Below are 21,995 nucleotides of genomic sequence, written 5' to 3' on the forward strand. Positions count from 1 at the left end.
GTAACAGGGTATTAACCGAGCGCTGGAACGGGTACATGCGCGCTAATAGGGTCATTTCATCTCTAAGAACACATTCTTACCACCAGAGACCTGAACACAATTAAAAAACGATTTATTTCAAGGTGCACCGTATACCCCGCGCATTAAAAGCGAATAGGTAACGAATAGGTAACAGGTTATTTACCGAGCGCTGGAACGGGTACATGCGCTCTAATGGGGTCATTTCATCTCTAAGAACACATTGTTACCACCTGAGACATGAACACAATTAAAACACGATTTATTTCAAGTTGCAGCGTATACCCCGCGCATTAAAAGCGAATAGGTAACGAATAGGTAAGAAGATTATTTACCGAGCACTGGAACGGGTACATGAGCGCTAATAGGGTAATTTCATCTCTAAGAACACATTGTTACCACCTGAGACATGGACATAATTGAAAATCCTTTTCTAACAGGTGAAACGTATAAAAGAATGTATTATAAGCGAATAGGTAACGAATAGGTAACGAATGGATAACAGGGTATTAACCGAGCGCTGGAACGGGTACATGCGCGCTAATAGGGTCATTTCATCTCTAAGAACACATTCTTACCACCAGAGACCTGAACACAATTAAAAAACGATTTATTTCAAGGTGCACCGTATACCCCGCGCATTAAAAGCGAATAGGTAACGAATAGGTAACAGGTTATTTACCAAGCGCTGGAACGGGTACATGCGCTCTAATGGGGTCATTTCATCTCTAAGAACACAGTGTTACCGTCTGAGACCTGGACATAATTGAAAATCCTTTTCTAACAGGTGAAACGTATAAAAAATATATTATAAGCGAATAGGTAACGAATAGGTAACAGGGTATTAACCGAGCGCTGGAACGAGTACATGCGCGCTAATAGGGTCATTTCATCTCTAAGAACACATTCTTACCACCAGAGACCTGAACACAATTAAAACACGATTTATTTCAAGTTGCAGCGTATACCCCGCGCATTAAAAGCGAATAGGTAACGAATAGGTAAGAAGATTATTTACCGAGCACTGGAACGGGTACATGAGCGCTAATAGGGTCATTTCATCTCTAAGAACACATTGTTACTACCAGACATGAACACAATTAAAACACGATTTATTTCAAGGTGCACCGTATACCCCGCGCATTAAAAGCGAATAGGTAACGAATAGGTAACAGGTTATTTACCGAGCGCTGGAACGGGTACATGCGCTCTAATGGGGTCATTTCATCTCTAAGAACACATTGTTACCACCTGAGACATGGACATAATTGAAAATCCTTTTCTAACAGGTGAAACGTATAAAAAAATGTATTATAAGCGAATAGGTAACGAATAGGTAACGAATAGGTAACAGGGTATTAACCGAGCGCTGGAACGGGTACATGCGCGCTAATAGGGTCATTTCATCTCTAAGAACACATTCTTACCACCAGAGACCTGAACACAATTAAAAAACGATTTATTTCAAGGTGCACCGTATACCCCGCGCATTAAAAGCGAATAAGTAACGAATAGGTAACAGGTTATTTACCGAGCGCTGGAACGGGTACATGCGCTCTAATGGGGTCATTTCATCTCTAAGAACACATTGTTACCACCAGACATGAACACAATTAAAACACGATTTATTTCAAGTTGCAGCGTATACCCCGCGCATTAAAAGCGAATAGGTAACGAATAGGTAACAGGTTATTTACCGAGCGCAGGAACGGGTAAATGCGCTCTAATGGGGTCATTTCATCTCTAAGAACACATTGTTACCGTCTGAGACCTGGACATAATTGAAAATCCTTTTCTAACAGGTGAAACGTATAAAAAAATATATTATAAGCGAATAGGTAACGAATAGGTAACAGGGTATTAACCGAGCGCTGGAACGGGTACATGCGCGCTAATAGGGTAATTTCATCTCTAAGAACACATTCTTACCACCAGACATGAACACAATTAAAAAACGATTTATTTCAAGGTGCACCGTATACCCCGCGCATTAAAAGCGAATAGGTAACGAATAGGTAACAGGTTATTTACCAAGCGCTGGAACGGGTACATGCGCTCTAATGGGGTCATTTCATCTCTAAGAACACATTGTTACTGTCTGAGACCTGGACATAATTGAAAATCCTTTTCTAACAGGTGCAACGTATAAAAAAATGTATTATAAGCGAATAGGTAACGAATAGGTAACGAATAGGTAACAGGGTATTAACCGAGCGCTGGAACGGGTACATGCGCGCTAGTAGGGTCATTTCATCTCTAAGAACACATTCTTACCACCAGAGACCTGAACACAATTAAAAAACGATTTATTTCAAGGTGCACCGTATACCCCGCGCATTAAAAGCGAATAAGTAACGAATAGGTAACAGGTTATTTACCGAGCGCTGGAACGGGTACATGCGCTCTAATGGGGTCATTTCATCTCTAAGAACACATTGTTACCATCAGAGATATGAATTTAATTGAAAATCCTTTTCTAAAAGGTGCAACGTACAACAAACGTACTATAAGTGAATAGGTAACGAATAGGTAACGAATAGGTAACAGGGTATTAACCGATCGCTGGAACGAGTACATATGCGCTTATAGGGGTATTTCATCTATAAAAACACATTATTACCACCAGAGATATGAACACAATTGGAAATCCTTTTCTAAAAGGTGCAACGTACAACAAACTTTTTAAAAGCGAATTAGTAACGAATATTTAACAGGGTATTATCCGACCGCTGGAACGGATACAAATGCACTTATAGAGTTATATCACCTCTAAGAGCCCAAATCTTCCACCAGAGACAACAAAACAATTGAAAATCATGTTTTAAAAGGTGCAACGTAAGATACACGTATTATAAGCGAATTATAAGCGAGTGATGGAACGAATTAAACAAGGTAATAGCATGCTCCGAAACGATGTACACCCTGCTTACATGTTTAACTCTACCACATTATGTAAGTATGTTCCTGTCCCTAGACAAGAGCCTGAAATTAAGTAGTTATCGTTTGTTTTTGTGTTACATATTTCCGTTTATTTTTTTGTATATGAAATACGGCCGTCAGTTTTGTTGTTTGAATTGTATGAGGTTGTCATGTCTGGGCCTTTTATAGGTGACTACACGGTTTGGGCTATGCTCATTGTTGAAGGCCGTACAGTGAACTATAGTTGATAATTTCTGTGTCATTTTGGTCTAATGTGGAGTGTTGTCTCATTGGTAATCATACCACATCTTCGTTTTTACGCAAGCGCTAACACGGTGATTTCATCCCGTCGAACCAAGATCCATCTTCAAACATACGGACATAAAGCAGTTAAAAGGTAGAACGTATAAAAAACAAGTAAGGAACAAATGCGTATCGAACATGAAGTAAAAGGATCGGATGAGCACAAACACATATAAATAGGTCATAAAAAGATCATTTTACCTCAACCAATTCAGAACTATTACCATATGTAAGACTATTAACAACTAGATTTGTAATTGCTAGCAATAACGGAAGGCACCCCTTCCCCCTATTACCAGGTGAGCGACAGCCATTTTGACAATTCCAAAGTCAAAGAGAGCATCTACAGATGTCTAGTAACATTTTTGCAAAGTTTCATTAAGTTTGAACATTTTGAATTTTTGATATTTTTGCTGTTTCCATGGTTACGGCGGCCATTTTGAAAATTCTAACTTCAAAATCCAACTCTGCCTATGCCAGTTACCATTCCTGTAAAGTTTCATCCAGTTTGCGGAAAATTCTTATTTTTGAAATTTTTGACCTTTTTGCATTGTTTCCATGGTAACAAGACCTATTTTGGAAATTCCAACTCCAATGTTGCTCATCATTACTGTGAAGTTTCATGAAGTTTTGAGCATTTTGAGAATTTTGAAAATTTTGGTGTAGTTTCCATGGCAACATAGTAGTTCCAATGATCGCCAAAATCATCCAACACCTGTATATAGTGGGCACCTACATTGTTTTAAAATATGATGATTCTGAGTTGAAGCATATCCAAACAGTTCACCAAAAACCAAAAGCTCATTTTTTTCACAATTGTGCCGTTTCCATGGTAACGGCAGCCATATTAAACTATTCCATGCCATAATTAAAAAGGGGGAAGGATATTAAAAATCAAATAAGTAGCGAATAGGTAACGAATAGGGAATAGGGAATAGGTAACGAATAGGTAACGAATAGGGAATAGGGAATAGGTAACGAATAGGCAACGAATAGGGAATAGGGAATAGGTAACGAATAGGTAACGAATAGGGAATAGGGAATAGGTAACGAATAGGTAACGAATAGGGAATAGGGAATAGGTAACGAATAGGCAACGAATAGGGAATAGGGAATAGGTAACGAATAGGGAATAGGGAATAGGTAACCAACTTGACGCCCATAGATACATGCAAGTTTTTAATGGCGAATGCCTTTTATGACTGTATATGGTTAAAAAAAAATCGTGCATCTATAGTATCTTTGAAAAAAAGCCAATTGCATCGATTTAACCGAATAAATCATTGTACTTAATACAAACATATATATTTATATAAAAAGTACGCGTGCATTACGTCACTCGTATTTAGATTGTATAAAGTCCAAGAAAGCACATTCTCTTTTTTCCGACGTAGTCGGTATAGTTTCGCTTTGTGCCCTTTGAACTTAAGGACGCTTAACTATGGCAACAGAATACGCATGCTCGAAAATCCTTTCTGTGATTGGACAAAATGCTGTCATGGTGGGTGATTTGGTTGTGTTTGAAAAAACGTCTCGTTAATTATATCGTGATGGAAAGCAAGTGAAAAACTATAAATATTTGACTAGATCTTACAAAGATTTATATTTTTATTAAAATAATTGTTTCTCCAATAGCTCTTTGCATCCGTGACAGTTGTTTATTCGGGACAATTATATAATTTTTAATTTAAACTTTGTTGGACTTTCAGAACGCACCTACGCATGTGAGATCTCCGCGGGGTTTTGGTGAATGTAAACAGAAAGATACGAGGACCGAGAATACTGAACACAAACAGAGAAAACGTTATTTAAATGGTATCTTTGTGCTTCTAAAGGTTATCGAAATGATAGTTTTAAACATATACTTAAATTTAAATACGTCGGATATCTTTTTTAAAGATAGTTCTTGTTTTCTTAATACTTACTTCTGAAAATCATCTTGAACATGTCAGTTCCTATGAGATATAAAAGTCTTATATACTCGGGAGGTTTAGTATTTTGACATCTGATTTATATACTAAAGTATTTGTTTTATCCTTCCGTTACATAATATCAGGGAAACAGTCTTGACTTTACATGTCCTTATCGATTTCTTCTTGCATAGATACACATACTTTTAAGAATTGGGACGCTACACGCGAATTTCATCTCCAAAAGGCTCATCGGTGATGCTCGAAGCAACAATATTGAAAAGAATTGGGACGCTACACGCGAATTTCATCTCCAAAAGGCTCATCGGTGATGCTCGAATCAACAACATTGAAAAGAATTTGGACGCTACACGCGAATTTTATCTCCAAAAAGCCCATCGGTGATGCTCGAATCAACAACATTGAACAGAATTTGGACGCTACACGCGAATTTCATCTCCAAAAGGCTCATCGGTGATGCTCGAATCAACAACATTGAAAAGAATTGGGACGCTACACGCGAATTTCATCTCCAAAAGGCTCATCGGTGATGCTCGAATCAACAATATTGAAAAGATCAAATGCATTTCTAAGTTGAAAAGCATTGAGGACCCCAAATTCCGAAAAGACGCTATATATATATAGTTAGAAGATTTAAACGAGAGACGGAAGAACGGTGACGGAAGATACCAAAGGTATATCAAAACTGCCAATGCAATGGCCGTAAACAAAAAAAAGACACTAATAAGATCGAGTCTACAAAACAAAATACAAAATACTAAAGACTTAAAGTAACATAAACGCACTTACATTTCGTCGGCTTCTGGACCAGTGGTTCCATTTTAAAGAACCGTTGTCGCGGCATGATGAAGTGATGATTTATTCCTTTTTATAAATTTTAATTATATTTATCAAGACATTTTCACATGTAACTTATTCTGCCCCTCAGCTGCTAATAGAAGTGTTACACAATGTTACAATTATTCTGACCCTTCTGAATGAAAATTCTAATAGAGGTTATCTAAGGGACCAAAATACTTTGAAAATCTTTTGAACAGCACATTTTATCTAGGCATCAGTTTTGTCTTCGTGTATTTTAAACAGGAAATGAAAGTGAAACATTTACATTACAACGCAATTGTTAGGAACTGTTTAAAAATGTCTTGAACCCTTTCTGGTACCCTCTTATGTTATATTAGCATATTAAATTTTGGGTATAGTCCATAATTTAGTTAGTTACCCGATAAGTTGTTGAATGCCATGAAAGAGTTGAACTGAAAGATAAACAAAGAGAACTCCCGAACAGAAACGAGATGATAACCTAACTGGGTACCGTTCTTTGTGTTTTGTACACCCTTTAAAAAGACCACAACCGTGATGACTTTATCTCTCTCACTAATCCATACAATTATTGATATATGATAATAATTATGCTATAATATATATGTAAGTTTGACGTACAAACATTTAAATAAATATATACATTGTATGTTATCACAATTGTTTACTAGATTTTGATTTATTTGTAACGTTTACAAGTGTTTCGATGGTTCATCGTCTCAGGTTAAGCAGGGGTCTATGGTTCTATTTTTTGCCATATGATGACGCTAATCAAAAGAGGAACAACTAGGATTATAATGTTTATATATTTTTCCTATAAAGGCAGTTCTAAGGGAATGTACACCTACATATAGACCGTGATAGAAATCTCTGTTCATACCGTCAGTTCAATATAATACACATTTTATACTAACGCATAACGTCTACATGTATTCATATATCAGACGAGATAAACGAGTAAACTCTATAAAATAATGTATATTCTAGAGAACAGAGCGACGAAAACCCACGAAAGTGGGTGCTGAGTCTCTTATTATTTCAAATTAAGAAAATATTATTACCCGATTGTTTTTTTTTGTTTTATTTTTGTAGAATACATTACATTGCAGAGAGCTGCTTGTAAATGAATTGTTAGCTATATATTGTATAATTATACCTTCAGGTACAAAAAACGAAAACCATTTACCTAAATGCATTAATTATGTAAAACCCCAGTTTCTTATGTGGTTGATATGTAATGAGATCTAACAAGAACATTCTTTTATTGGGTTTAAATAGAGCAAAAACTCCGTTTGTCCTGAGAACATTTAAATGTTTGTAAAGAGATTGATGATGTTTATAATGTGGTGAATACACGGTATAGTATGGGAAAGAAATACTCAATTTCGTGCAACCAATTCAAAAGTTTGGTATGATACAGGAATATATACACATACTATAAATGAACTCTAGTTTCACTGTACTTACAGTGGTTACAAGTAAACTTGGTATATGCATATTTACACGAACAAGATAAAAAGAAGACAAAATGATGCTTGATTTTAAAAATAACAAAAGGCGGAATAACACATTGACAGTATAGTCCAGGAGCTACATTGTAAGTCCAATATTTTTGGACAATTGATCACTTTATGGTAAAGGCATGAAACTTTGCACAGTGTTAGTTATGATGAGTACGGTCACACGTATTGAACTAAATTTTATTAAAACAACGATTCTTTTTTTTATTCTCTAAAACAAACATATTCTGACTAACTGTTTTAAAAATACTTTACAACAAATTATGTTAAAATGTCACTTATCGAAGATTCAAAAACATGTACGAAAACTAAAAGCTAAAAGTCATACTGCAATTTAGACCTTTGTCATTACAATTAAAACGATACTCATATGTAATGTCTTTTACTTCCATACTTTTTTCGAGTGTTTTAAATTAAAACGTGGGTTTTTTCTCCCCAGATTTGGCTTAATATTTATCTTCCATGTTCGACAATTCTGATATAAATTAATGACCATTTATTAAATATAATTCAAACACTGATTTGTAAATATTCGTCCCGGTCTGTAGTTCCATAGAAGTTCAAACAGGTGTCATGGTTTATTAATGATGTCACAACTGATATAGTTTCTGTGTAAATGTCGTACATTTTTAATACGTTATTTCATTGCTGTAATTATATGTCATTATATGTCTATTATTTAGTAAGCATCTCTTTAAATACTTTGGAATTCGTGAGAAAGAAAGGGTTTGATGTCTCCTCCTTGGTTTATAAAGATGTTTTTGCCAATTGAAAGAAAAACTTTAGAAAAATTTCAAGATAAATTATACATTAAATGTTTTGGATGTCCGTTTGACTCTGTGGGAGGTTCGTATGACTGTTTGGGATAAAACATATAAGTTGTGACTGCTAGGGATGTAAATACAGTCATTGCAGGGCGTGAAGTCTGTTTTATCGTATAAAATTTCATTTACTGCGGTGCTAGGTACATGTATGTAAAGATGCAGCCATGTCTGGTCAGAGGAGATGTCCACCGTACTCAGCTGACCGTTTTACGTTAACGGTTGTCAAAAAACTCTTCGAGATGTACATACACAGCCAGGACATGACGGAGTAGATATTTGTTTGTTTCATTTTACCGTATATATAGAAAGTCGAATAACTCATCGACTGATGAACAAACGCAGCCATGACAAGGCGGAGTGACTGATGATGGGTTTAAACGACCTTGACTGGCTATACAGCCCTCGCACAGTCGATACTGAATAAGAGTAATACACACTTAAAAACATGCACAGTTCAAAACTCAAAAAGGGCACAAATTACAACCTTATTATCCAGATCTGCTGCGGGTGACCAGTCCAGTCACAAGTATTGTGTGTACATGGCTAGTCTAGATAATATGACAATCTTAGCGGGAAATGACAACATATTTGAAAGTGTTAAGATTTTGTCTGTTCACTTGTTTTCATACGAATAGCTCAGATGCTAGAGTGTTTGTTTTTGAGATTCGACCAGTATATACATTTTTTTGCTTTTCAAAACAGAATTTTCTTTTTACTCAACAAAACGTAACGTGGTGTGTACATGCATGAAATATATATTCGAACACAGTTGAAACATCTATTCTTTCAAACAGTATTATCAAAAGTTTAGTGACTGAGTTTCAAAGAGCTTGCCAGCTAACCTATTCTTTTATACTATTATAAAGGAGTGGAAGAATTAAAGTATATGGATATAATGACACGCATTCCAGTAATAAAACATTTAATTGTATTTATTTGTGCCTCAATTCACATTCAATTACAGGTCATTATACTGAATAACAAAAATAGTTTCAAATCTAATCCTAATCATAAACCTTTCACTGTAGCCTTTGATTAATGTAGGTCTAAAAAATTAACTGGTATCATATATACCGTGCTCAAGGCTTATCAATGGTCCTAGATTGCATATTACGGTCTATATATACATCTGTTGTAGAGTTGTTACTGACTCAGACGTACTTATAAGAGGTCTTATAAATATAATTATTTTCTGTGACTGTATATTACATCAATTTGTAGGATCCTTTACTATAGATAATTTAGCTGATCTGTAACAATAACATCTTCATGCCTTATATATCATGATCATGTACTGTAGTACGCCGCTAGATTAAAACTGACGAGGAAAGGTAACACACGGCCAGCGAAAGCTCTTTTTTTGAGAGCCCAGGTGGTCGTGTGGTCTAGCGGGACGGCTGCAGTGCAGGCGATTGGGTGTCACGATATCACAGTAGCATGGGTTCGAATCCCGGCGAGGGAAAAACCAAAAATTTGTTTTTTTTCGCAAATTTACAGATCTAACATTGTTGGGTTGATGTTTAGACGAGTTGTATATGTTTAGACGAGTTATATATATTATATATATATATATACAACTCGTCTAAACATCAACCCAACAATGTTAGATCTGTAAATTTGCTTTCGCAAATTTTTGGTTCTTCCCTCGTCGGGATTCGAACCCATGCTACTGTGATATCGTGACACCAAATCGCCTGCACTGCAGCCGTCCCGCTAGACCACACGACCACCTGGGCTCTCAAAAAAAGAGCTTTCGCTGGCCGTGTGTTACCTTTCCTCGTCAGTTTTAATCTAGCGGCGTACTACAGTACATGATATATAAGGCATGAATATGTTATTGTTACAGATCAGCTAAATTATCTATAGTAAAGGATCCTACAAATTAATGTAATATACAGTCACAGAAAATAATTATATTTATAAGTACGTCCGAGTCAGTGACAACTCTACAACAGACGTATCCATCGGATCGCCATCAATGGTGGTGATACATGGCTGTGTACATAATGTGTATACAACTCGTCTAAACATCAACCCAACATATTAGATCTGTAAATTTGCTTTCGCAAATTTTTGGTTCTTCCCTCGTCGGAATTCGAACCCATGCTACTGTGATATCGTGACACCAAATCGCCTGCACTGCAGCCGTCCCGCTAGACCACACGACCACCTGGGCTCTCAAAAAAAAGAGCTTTCGCTGGCCGTGTGTTACCTTTCCTCGTCAGTTTTAATCTAGTGGCGTACTACAGTACATGATATATAAGGCATGAAGATGTTATTGTTAAAGATCAGCTAAATAATATATATATATATACTAGTCTTTTATTTCGTAAGCATGTCTTTAACAACAGGGCATGGATCTATAGAGCCTAAAAAAGTCGGGAGTAAAAGCAAAATAAAACATCATGGATGTGTCATAAACATTAAATTCCCTAAATCATTTCGAAATGACATAAGACACCCATGGACGAGATTCCTGACTTTGGACAGCTTCATAAATTAAACCATGTACCGTATATTTTAAGACTAATAATTAGTTTCATTATATAACACCCTTCAAAATTCTAATCTAGATCACTGGAATAACAAAAGTTTAGAACATACACCACAAAATCAGTATAGGATTTTGTTTTTTTTAAAGATTCCAACGTATTTCTTATATCAATAATAGAATATAGCAGTTTTGAATTGGTGTAAATCTCCCAAAAGGTGAAACGTTAAAACTAATCAAAGAAAAACCATATCCTGCACCCAGCAAAATAGTGGACCTAGGAACTAATCATGTGATTTAAGGTCGATACATGTATTTTGACAAAATATGCCTCTAATATCAATACCAATTCACGTACGAAAAGTGTATTAAGTACTTATTCGTGAATGACTTTAGATTCCAGATCAAAAACAAAGGAAGCTCTAAAGGGGTTCGTCATATGATACTAGAGAATTCGTACATGTTACCATAACAATTCATTGTTTTGTTACTCTGTTGGTATAGATTTGAACGAAAAACTGTCGGAAACAAAACCTATCCGCTGGTCTTATAAATATAATAATTTATGAAAGAAAACGTGCAAAAATGTAAAATATTAGATTTATATAGACAGGAAACGATTACTATGAATTTATCTTTGTATTCATTCGCCATGTAGGTATTAATGTATTGTATGCTTTTAAATCCAAAATATATCTTATACAAATACACCCTTGGCGTAAATCTTACATGCATTATATTGTGTTACATAATAACCCTATAGAACAGTGAAGCTGAATTATTTATACGACGAGGAATAATACCAAGCATGATAGTGCATTTCGTTCTGTTAAATATTGTATTAGATCTATGTCGGATATATCCGAAATTGGTTATATCGTGCTCTTATAATGCATTCTTTTTGCGTTAGAAAAGAACATACTTAGTACAATAGGACCCTTTTTAAGACATATTTCGTGCAATAAGGCACCCCTATTAAGACAGAATAAGTAAATAGTTGCTGTAATCATAGCAAACACAAAACTATGATAAACTCTCCAAAGCACATCACACAAAGCCAACGTACTATAAACAAAACGAAAGATTCTGTCAAACGATGCGGTTATGTCATGTTTTATTTTCAATGCATGGTAAATGATGTACCACTATAACTTCATCGATTGACAAAGGCTTACAATGAATAAAATACTTTTGATCTGTAAGATTTTAGAGAGAATTAGCTAATACCCTGATAACTGATCATTGATTCTTGACTGTTTTATGTTCAGCAGTGGCAGACATGCAATGCATGATCAGGTCAAGAACAAATTACAAAAACATACAAAAAGGTCCATTCATGTATGTAGTATAGGTACAGAATTTAGCCTTGCAGCAGACTAGAGTATCTCAACACGAGACATCGGATTTAACGTCCCCATTCCGACCGGACGTGGCTGTGTATTTATACATCCCGCACAACTAAACGTCGGGCGCCTCTCTAGGGAAGGGTTTCAATGCCGGTTAAAAGAGGACCAACCAACAGTTGCCATATTTCTATTATCCAGTCACCCTTATGAGGACCATAATTTAATATCATAATACACATATGTGCTTAGTTTCAAATTGGTGTGACCACTACTTCATGACACAAAACCTTTAACCAACAAAACTTTAACCTGATTCGGACGGGCTGACCTAAAGACCGGATATATAATGTTCCTATAATATCATAGGCGAGGAGCATGGAACGGCTTATGTGAAAAAATAATAGAAGTCAACTTTTTTATAAGTTAGATTCATTAATAGATATCCCTAATATGTATATGTGTCACTTTAGATTATCAATCTTTAATGAGAGAATCCAAAAGACTTATTCCACGATATGTAAATGTTCCAGTATTATCGTTTTATAAGAAATATTCCGGCTTTGCTTCAGCGACTTTAAATTGAATAATTTCTACAACAAAAAACCGCAATTTAGACAAAAAAAGTATATTAATAGAAGTACCATGAAATATCTGCGAAAAAGCTAAGGCTTGTCAAAAAGGCTTACATGAATAATTCCGCCGAAGTAGTTCCAAAAGAAGTCATTAAATAATTGATTAATTCATTAACTTACTAGTGAGAATAAGAGTTAGTCGCGTTGAACTTAACTGAGAAAGGTAATACATGCAATTAACCCCATATAAAGAACTCTATGGAAACGACTGCAACAAAACGTTAACAACTCCACTGTGAAAACATTAATAATATATGACCATTGTAAAACCTCAGATATATGATATTTTCTGTAATTCTTTCTCCACCTCAGGGTCTATTTCAATACGTGTATGCTACAAGGACCAAATAAATATCATATTGATATACATGTATAAATAATTATTGTTTCAAGGATTTGCATTTTTATATGTACAATTTCTTGGAATTTCCATTACAGTGGTTGTCGTTTGTTGGTGGGGTTTATAGGTTTCTCGTTTTTATATAGACTAGACCATTGATCATTTTACTGTTGGAGATGTTTTACACTTGTCGTTTTGGGGCCCTTTATAGCTACAAATGTAGCTCTTCGATACGAACCAAGGCTCCGTGTTGAAGGTCATGCTTTGACCTATTATTGTTTGCTTTTTACACATTGTGACTTGGACGGAGAGTTGTCTCATTGGCACTCATACCACATATTCTTATTTATAATGACAATTCACGATACTATGAAACTTATATGCAGTTTGTTTGTCAAACTGGTAAAGTCCTTTAGGGTTTCTTAGTTCTATTGTTTGCCTTATATATCTTAAGTGTGTAGTTATATTTAGTTCTTCACATACTATAGATAGTAATAATCATATTTTAAATTAGACTTTTATTTTAAACAGTTAAAAACAGGCCAGAAAACACCATTTTTTCTATGAATTCATACATAAACATTTATGTTTACGTAAGAAGTCAAGAACAGTAATATAGGAATAAACATAAATTATATCAAGATTTTTTTTAATTGTGTTTATTTATAAGACAGTTTTGTTTTTGTAGATACTGATGGACACTCTTCGATCGGTTAATAGTATACATATCTCCTTTCAACATAAAACACTTCTACTCTCAATAGTTAAATATTTAAAACAAGTTATTTGTCTATGGACTCGCGTTGTCACGAGATAATAAATGTTCAATACGGGTGTTTAAATTTATTTCTTGTCATTTTCATTTTAGTAAAAAAAATCAGTATATTTTAACGATCGGACCTTAAATGTGTAAATAAGAAGTTCTAAGGCATTATAATTTGAATCACAGGAACTCTACAGGGCGTATAATATTTCTATTTGTTTTTTTGTATTCCTGTAGTAGCGGTATGCATTTTCAAAAATACAATTACCATTTGATTTTTATGGAGAGGGGGTAGGATGAAATTTGAACAGGCAGGACAAGAGTTTTGGGTAAAAAAAGGGCAGGATGACAATCTATGTAAAAAAGGCAAGATGACAATCTATGTAAAAAAGGGCAAGATGACAAACTATTAAAAAGGAAAGCAGAACCACAAACTAGTAGAGTGAAATATGAAAAGACAAGATAGAGATCACCCCTACCCCAAAAGTTGTTAAAAAAATATACATACAACACATGTGTACACAGTATGTTTGGTTCTCTATTAGAAGTTATTGTCGTAAGTTAGATTTTTACCAGCAGTTTGAATACTTTTAATTTATATTTAATATCAAATTGATCAGAAATCTAGACAATACTAACCTGTGTATTCAGCCTGGATCATAACCTTTTTCCTCTGTCCATTTTCTTCAGCCCCTGGTGCCATCTTGGATACTGCTCAAGATAATATATGTTAATGTTTTTCACCGAAAAAGTATTCACCAAATATAATTAACGTATAATCTAAATTCCCAGTTGACTGTTTCACTTATTTTCTCGAAATGTCACATGAAAATAAAATTATTAAACATTTATAACCTATTTTGCTTTTAATTACAAACAGTAAATTAGGTTTGAATAAGTAATAATAATTCCTGACAGATTGCACAAGCCCTGTTTCTAAGGACGCGAGTACATGATGTATTGAAGTTGATGTAAGGATTCTATGAACAAGGCACTCTCACTCTAGCGTGGACTATTCATTGTCATTCCACAGAAATCGGAGTGTAAAATACATTTCAGATATCGCTGTCGATGTATTTAAATACTGAATAAACTGTAAAAGTTGGCAAATGTTTGTATCGGTAATTTCTTAATCTTTCACCGATCAACAACTGGTATTGATCTCATAAGTAAAAATCCAATTATTTATATTTAAAATTTAAAACTTAACCTCTTTAAATTAAAATACGATTTATATAACTCTTTCCTAAAGTTTTTCTGCTTTCGTGTAATTTAAAGTGTCACATACGAAGCAATAGTTTATTAATTATCACTCAAAAACAAACTAATATGCACAAAAGGCATTGCACCATTAATGATCATTTTTATATTAAGTATTATATTTCATGAATTGAACCAGTCAAATTTGATGACTTAAATGAGAAAGTTATTTTATTTGATACACAAATGAACTGCAATAACTGTATTAACATGACACAAATCAACTCAGCGAGCGGTCTAATCAGATTATTGGTAAAGTTGTAACTATTTACGCTCAACTATTTTGACATGCATGTATATGAAGTGAATTTATAATTCAACATAGTTAATTGTGTACTAATTATTATAGTCGACTCGCTGTACTTACACGGTTGTATTAAAAAAAAAAAAACTAATCCATGTCAAATTCTTCTAAAACATTATAGATTACCAGACACACCATGTGTATGAAAATTAGGAGATGGATGATATGATCGCCAATGAGACAACTATCCAACAATATTCAAATGAAGTTGATGTTAGCAATTATAGGCAAACATACGGCCTTCAACAATGAGAAAACCCCATACCATAAAGTCGGTTTTAAAAGTCCCTGACAGGTAAATATGAAACAATTCAATTGAGAAAACCGACGGCCTACTTTTTTAAAAATAAGTCACGAAAAACGAAAATGACAGACATGAACCAACGACAACAACTGATCGACTGGCTGTTGACTTTGGGAAGTCACACACAAAATGTAGTGGGTTTAACATGCTTATGAACGCTCAGTCCCTTTTCAACCTAGGACAGTGATGTATCAGCACACCGCAAGAACAAACAATAAAAATCAGTTGAATAAGTCTGAACTCATCAGATCGATACAAATCAAAAAACATCAAGCAAAAACACAGATCTGGCGTGGAGTATATCAATCCTCTTCCAAAACAACAATATGTTCTATGTTCATATCTGAGAGTACTTGCAGTTACTGGTAGCTAGTTCAAGCCTAAAACAACTAATACAAAATCATGCATCTAAGACTAAGATATCATTCAGTACACATCCAACATCTTATGGTTTAGTGTAAAGACGTCATTAATAATCAGAGAAAACCATGCTTTTAGTATGGCGTTCATTATCACTGAACTAGTATATATATTTGTTTAGGGGCCAGCTGAGGGACGCTATCGGTTGCGGGAATTTCTAACTGCATTGAAGACCTATTGACAACCTTCTGCTGTTGTCTGTTCTATGGTCGGGTTGTTGTCTCTTTGACACGTTCCAAATCTCCATTCTGAATTTTATATTTTGCAATTTGACAAAATATAGGTATCGACAATTTGATTATGGACTTTCAGTTTTGAATTTTCTTTTGAGTTCAGTATTTTTGTGATTTTTTTTCGAAGTATAATGACTGTACACAAATGTGTGTATAACAATAGAATTTAGTTTGGTTTTAATTTACTGATAATAGTTATACCAATCGAATAATATTCACAGGTTTAATTAATTAATTTGTTGAATTGGTAACCTTTTGGAATAAGTTTACTTTATGGATTGACAAGGTTACCCGGATCGTATCTAAATATTCGGGATAGGTTCACAACATTACCGGAAAATTTAGGTTGTGCTGTTCCGTTTGAAATAGTTTTATAGGTACAAATAAACTTTAAAACACAATCTATGTTTCTATTGAAGAAGATAGTAAAGCTTTTAATTAATTTATGGTAACGGAATCCGTGACATTAACCATTGAAATCTAAAATGTCAACTCATGCAGTTACGGGCAAAGCGAACAAGTTTGACTATATAAGCACCGTGAGACGTTACCAAAGACATATCACCGTTCGAAAAAGGGAAAATTAACAACAGAGAAAGAAATGTCATCCCTTTAACACTGAAGTATCTATCTCTAGGAAAGGAAGTTATTGCTGTTAATATTTGATGTACCTAAAGTACTCTCTATTATGAAATATATTAATCTAACGGACGACCATTTGATTATCAGGAGGGCGGTGGTTTTGAAAATAAATAACCAGGCTTGTTAAGAACCAAAAATAAATATATAACCTGGGATAAGACATGATGATGGAAACAATTGTGTACAAAACGGAAAAGTAAATAAAAATTCATAGAAACAGACGCCTGTTTAGCTGCGAATATTCATCTCTTGATGATGTCTTTGATGGTGGTGGTGGGGTGTATGTGTGTGTTTTCGGGGGGAATTATGCCACTGGGTCGCTGTCTTCGTGGTGTATATCCTTACTATTTTGTGTAGTGATATATATTGTCGAGAAACAACACCAATTGCAATTCAGAGTCCAGGTATGACCTGTTACTACGTCGTGCTTGAAAAGAAAACAGGACAGTAATGACAATTAAAATCATTTTGCAGTCGAAAACATTCAAAGAATTTGCTGTACGTCTTTAAATGAATTTATATACCGTGAAATCAACATTTTTTTCAGTTTGTATTAAGTATTTCATTAATTTATGATATGAGTATCGACAAACGATATGATGAACTCTATTATGTTAAGTTTTTAGTATCACATTTCATGTAGAAATTTCTTTTGAAATGACTTCCTATTAACTTAAATGTAAGTTAATGGACAGTGACTGAAGTACTACATTTCAATCGATGTCAAGAAATCCTCGTTTCTAATATTTACTGTGTGTTGAGAGTCTAGTGCAGAAGTCTTACATTTCTATGGGCACAAAATACATAACCTTTTTAGAAAAAAAGTTATTTATAATTAGCTTTCGCGCAAGTCAATAGAATGAAATGAACAGATTTGATCGTGAAGCTGTATACATTTACCATATAAAAGCTAAATAAATTTTAAATTGTGCACAATGCATTCTTACTATGCATTAAAATCTTTAAAAACTTGACGACTATGGTAATGGTAATTCATATAATAACATATTTATTCAGACCTATAAAAAATATGAAAACTTTAAAATAGTGTTTGAGGCATAATTGTGCATATAGAAATGAATTTTGGCTAGAAATAAGTGATTCTATTTAGATATATAAAGAAGATGTGGTATGATTGCGAATGAGACAACTCTACACAAGAGACCAAAATGACACAGAAAGTATAATATATGGGTCACCATACGACCTTCAACAATGAGATACGACAATTCCGCACAGTCAGCTATAAAAGGCCTCGAAATGACAAATGTTAAACAATTCAAATGAGAAAAACAAATATGTAAAACTGCAAGAAATGACAAACACTGATTTATAGGCTTCTGACTTGAGACAGGCACATACAGAGTGTGGCCGTGTTAAACATGTTCGTGGACGCCAAACCCTCCCCCAATCCTTGGACAGTAATGCAACAAAACAATGCAAGGTTGGTACCTATTAAAACGTCTAAACCCGCTGCATTTGTTTGCACCTGTCCTAAGTCGGGAATCTGATGTTCAGTTGTTGTCGTTTGTTGATGTGGTTCATAGAGGTTTCTCGTTTCTATTTTTTATATAGATTAGACCGTTGGTTTTTCCGTTTGAATGGTTTTACACTAGTAATTTATAGGACCCTTTATGGATTGCTGATCGGTAAGAGCCAAGGTTCTGTGATGAAGGCCGAAATTTGACCAATAATGGTTTACTTTTACAAATTGGGACTTTCATGGATGGAGAGTTTTCTCAATGGCACTCAAACCACATCTTCCTATATATAATAACTGTACAAAACAATAATCAAACAACACATAGGATCAACAGCAATAGACAACAACCACAACCCTCTCAGTTACAGTACAATATAAGTACATACTATACAAATCAATTGAAAAAGGCTTACGTCCACTTGTTATTGTATCCATCTGATGAGTCAAGCCTTTGTCCACTGATTTGTATAGTTCATTCTTATGTTGTACTGTTATACCACTGTCCCAGGTAAGGTGAGGTTTGGGATTCCGCTATATTATGTATATATGTGCCTGTCACCATGGTTGTGGTTTGTTTATGTGTAAAATATTTGTTTTTCGTTCATTTTTTGTACATAAATGAGGCCGTTAATTTTCTCGTTTTATATGTTTTACATTGTCATTTCGGGGCCGTTTGTAGCTGACTATGCCGTATGGGCTTTGTTCATTGTTGAGGTCAGTACGGTGACCTATAGTTATTAATTTCTGTGTCATTTTTTGTCTCTTGTGTGGAGAGTTGTCTCATTCGCAATCATACCACATCTTTTTTTTATATTAACTCATCACATGGATACAAATAAAAATACATCTTACAATAACACAGATTGGCCAAGGGAGGGAACTTGTACATCCCAACAACAAAAGGACACTTTGTACGGATTTATATGCAGTTGATAGACCGGGTTCGAGGACAACAGCTGTTCTGGGGGTAAAAGAGGTACAAACTGTAAAACTTCACCATATAGGCATCGTCTTTAAAGTTGTACAGTTAAACACAAGATATATTTTAAAGGGAAATAAGCAGTGTTTTTTTTTTGCGAATAATATATTTTTAGCGAATAAAATGCAACCTGTTATTGACGTGTCGTTGTTTACTTAGCTTATTTATCCTGATTTAAAGTAATTTCTCGCAATTTGATTGGCTGATATTGTCCTAATAAATTTCAGTATAATTTTTTATTACGTCAATTGGAATTATCTCCCTTATTTATTACGTCAATTGGAATTATCTCCCTTATAACATTGACCTAATCAAAAAAAAGAAAATTTGAGTTGATTATATAAGTCCTAATATTTAGAATTTTTCACAGTTTTAGATTAAATATCTAAAATATATTTGGTTGTTATTGTCCTAATATTGTATTTAAATATGATATGTAATATAACAAAATCAGGATAAATTCGTTACACAGTGTTCAATTGTCCTAATACGGAATTTATCGGGTCAGTAAAATTCATATCGGGTTTGACTTCGCCTCACCCGATATAAATTTTATTGACCCGATAAATTCTCGTATCAGGACAATTGAACACAGCTGTGTAACTAATAGTATGAAATACAATCAAGTGTTTTAAGCATCATACTAGCATAACTTTACATCAGCAATCTAAGCAGACAGTTAATAATTTTAAAGTTTAGTTCTAAAACTATTGCCATTCACCTTTAGTTAGTTGAAACAAAACGTACACATATGCTGATATCTATCTGGTTTTTATTTATCAATTGTTTAAAATAGACATGTTATGTCTGTGATTATAATTCTTTAAAATTTAGAATAAGAAAACCTTAAAACCAACAGAAAGAATTTGAAACAACAGAATCTAAGATACCCATAGTACATGTACATTTGTACAACATGTTACGAGGTATACAATGTAGGTATTTTGAAGAAGCAGGGAAAAAACAACTATAACATTTAGGAGAAAGGACATTTCATACATAAAATATCTTTAAATGTATTATTGTTTTGCCTTTCTTCTTTTTGTTTGTAAGCAAACCCGTAAAATCGATCTACAGTGAGTCAGGCATGCATTTGCAATGGTGACTGTACTCGTATTTCATGTAAACGTAGTTCTAACATGTACATGTATGATCTCAAACAATTCAGATGATATATTCCGTTAAACCAATAAATATGAACTACAAGTAAGCACCTGTTGATACTGTTTATAATGTTTTTTTGCTATTTTATATTAATATGAGTTTTGTCTATATACCAGCTTTGATAATTTGGAATATCTTCTTATTTTCACTGCTTCTTACTACATTTGTATAAACTTCAAGATTTACCTGTATTATTAAAACCGTGTTTTTTTTCAAAAGTGATTATTTACAAAGGGTTAAATATTTCGCAGTGGTGTCTTGCCATGGCTTTGTTTGGACTTGTGTGTTTGCTTTTTGGCCTTGAATGTTTGTCCCTAATATTTTATTAACTGTGCATTTGCATTCAGATATCGCAGATCAAATTCATTCGTTCATATTGTATTAATTTACGTTTTTTTGATTGAGTTAAGCCTGCCAATTGATATTTTATTGTGTGTTTTTCTATGTTGTGATGTTATGCTATTGTTTCAGAAAAAGGGAGAAGATTTGGAACCATTTAAACGTTTAATCCCGTTGCAAATGTTTGCACCTGTCCTAAGTCAGGAATCTGATGTACAGTAGTTGTCGTTTGTTTATGTAATTTATACGTGTTTCTCGTTTCTCGTTTATTTTATATAGATTAGACCGTTGTTTTCCCCGTTTGAATGGTTTTACACTAGTAATTTTGGGGCCCTTTATAGCTTGTTGTTCGGTGTGAGCTAAGGCTCCGTGTTGAAGGCCGTACATTGACCTATAATGGTTTACTTTTTAAAATTGTTATTTGGATGGAGAGTTGCCTCATTGGCACTCACACCACATCTTCCTATATCTATCATCTGAGTTATTGACCACCAGTCTTGAAAATGAAGAAGATCTCAACTCTATTTAATTCTTTTCACCAAATGTTTTGCAACATTATGATAAACGAGTATTTTGCAAAAGCTATATTCAGAGATTTCAAAATCGAAAACATAAATAAACCGAGGTCGTTAACAAAACAGTAAGCACAAAAGGACACCGAGTTCCTCCGCTTGTCCTTTTTATAGGTGTTCTGCTCATTATACCATCTTATAACGTAAAAGCCATAATACTTGGTTGGTGTTCTCAAACACATATTAGCCTCAGTTCTAGATAAGTTTGAATCTGTAATGATGTTCAAATAATACTAAGAAACCCATACTACACACTTACGATATATATAAAACACTTCTATAAATTACGGGTTGTCTATCCAGTCTTTAGTCATGTTATTGACATTACAATTGTTTAATTATTTTAAGATACCAAACTTAATTTAAGGTTAGTGATGGTGACATAATGG

The 21,995-nt window shown here is 34.2% G+C and overlaps 1 protein-coding gene across 4 annotated transcripts in view; it reads right to left on the reverse strand.

Annotated features, from left to right (window-relative positions):
• Positions 1 to 15,000, reverse strand: part of LOC139493352 (ciliary microtubule associated protein 1A-like) — a 38,976-nt gene extending 23,976 nt beyond the window's left edge. Inside the window, exon 1 of one of the 4 annotated variants that reach the window (XM_071281682.1) lies at positions 14,546 to 15,000. In XM_071281682.1, coding sequence (XP_071137783.1) covers positions 14,546 to 14,609 — 64 coding nt within the window. In that variant the 5' untranslated portion in view covers positions 14,610 to 15,000. Of the gene's footprint in view, positions 1 to 5,960; positions 6,146 to 14,545 lie in introns of those variants that run through there. The other 3 variants (XM_071281684.1, XM_071281685.1, XM_071281683.1) reach the window with 3 other exon arrangements.
• Positions 15,001 to 21,995: the final 6,995 nt, after the last annotated feature.

This window comes from Mytilus edulis, chromosome 10 (genome assembly GCF_963676685.1).
Source record: "Mytilus edulis chromosome 10, xbMytEdul2.2, whole genome shotgun sequence".
NCBI classification, from domain to species: domain Eukaryota; kingdom Metazoa; phylum Mollusca; class Bivalvia; order Mytilida; family Mytilidae; genus Mytilus; species Mytilus edulis.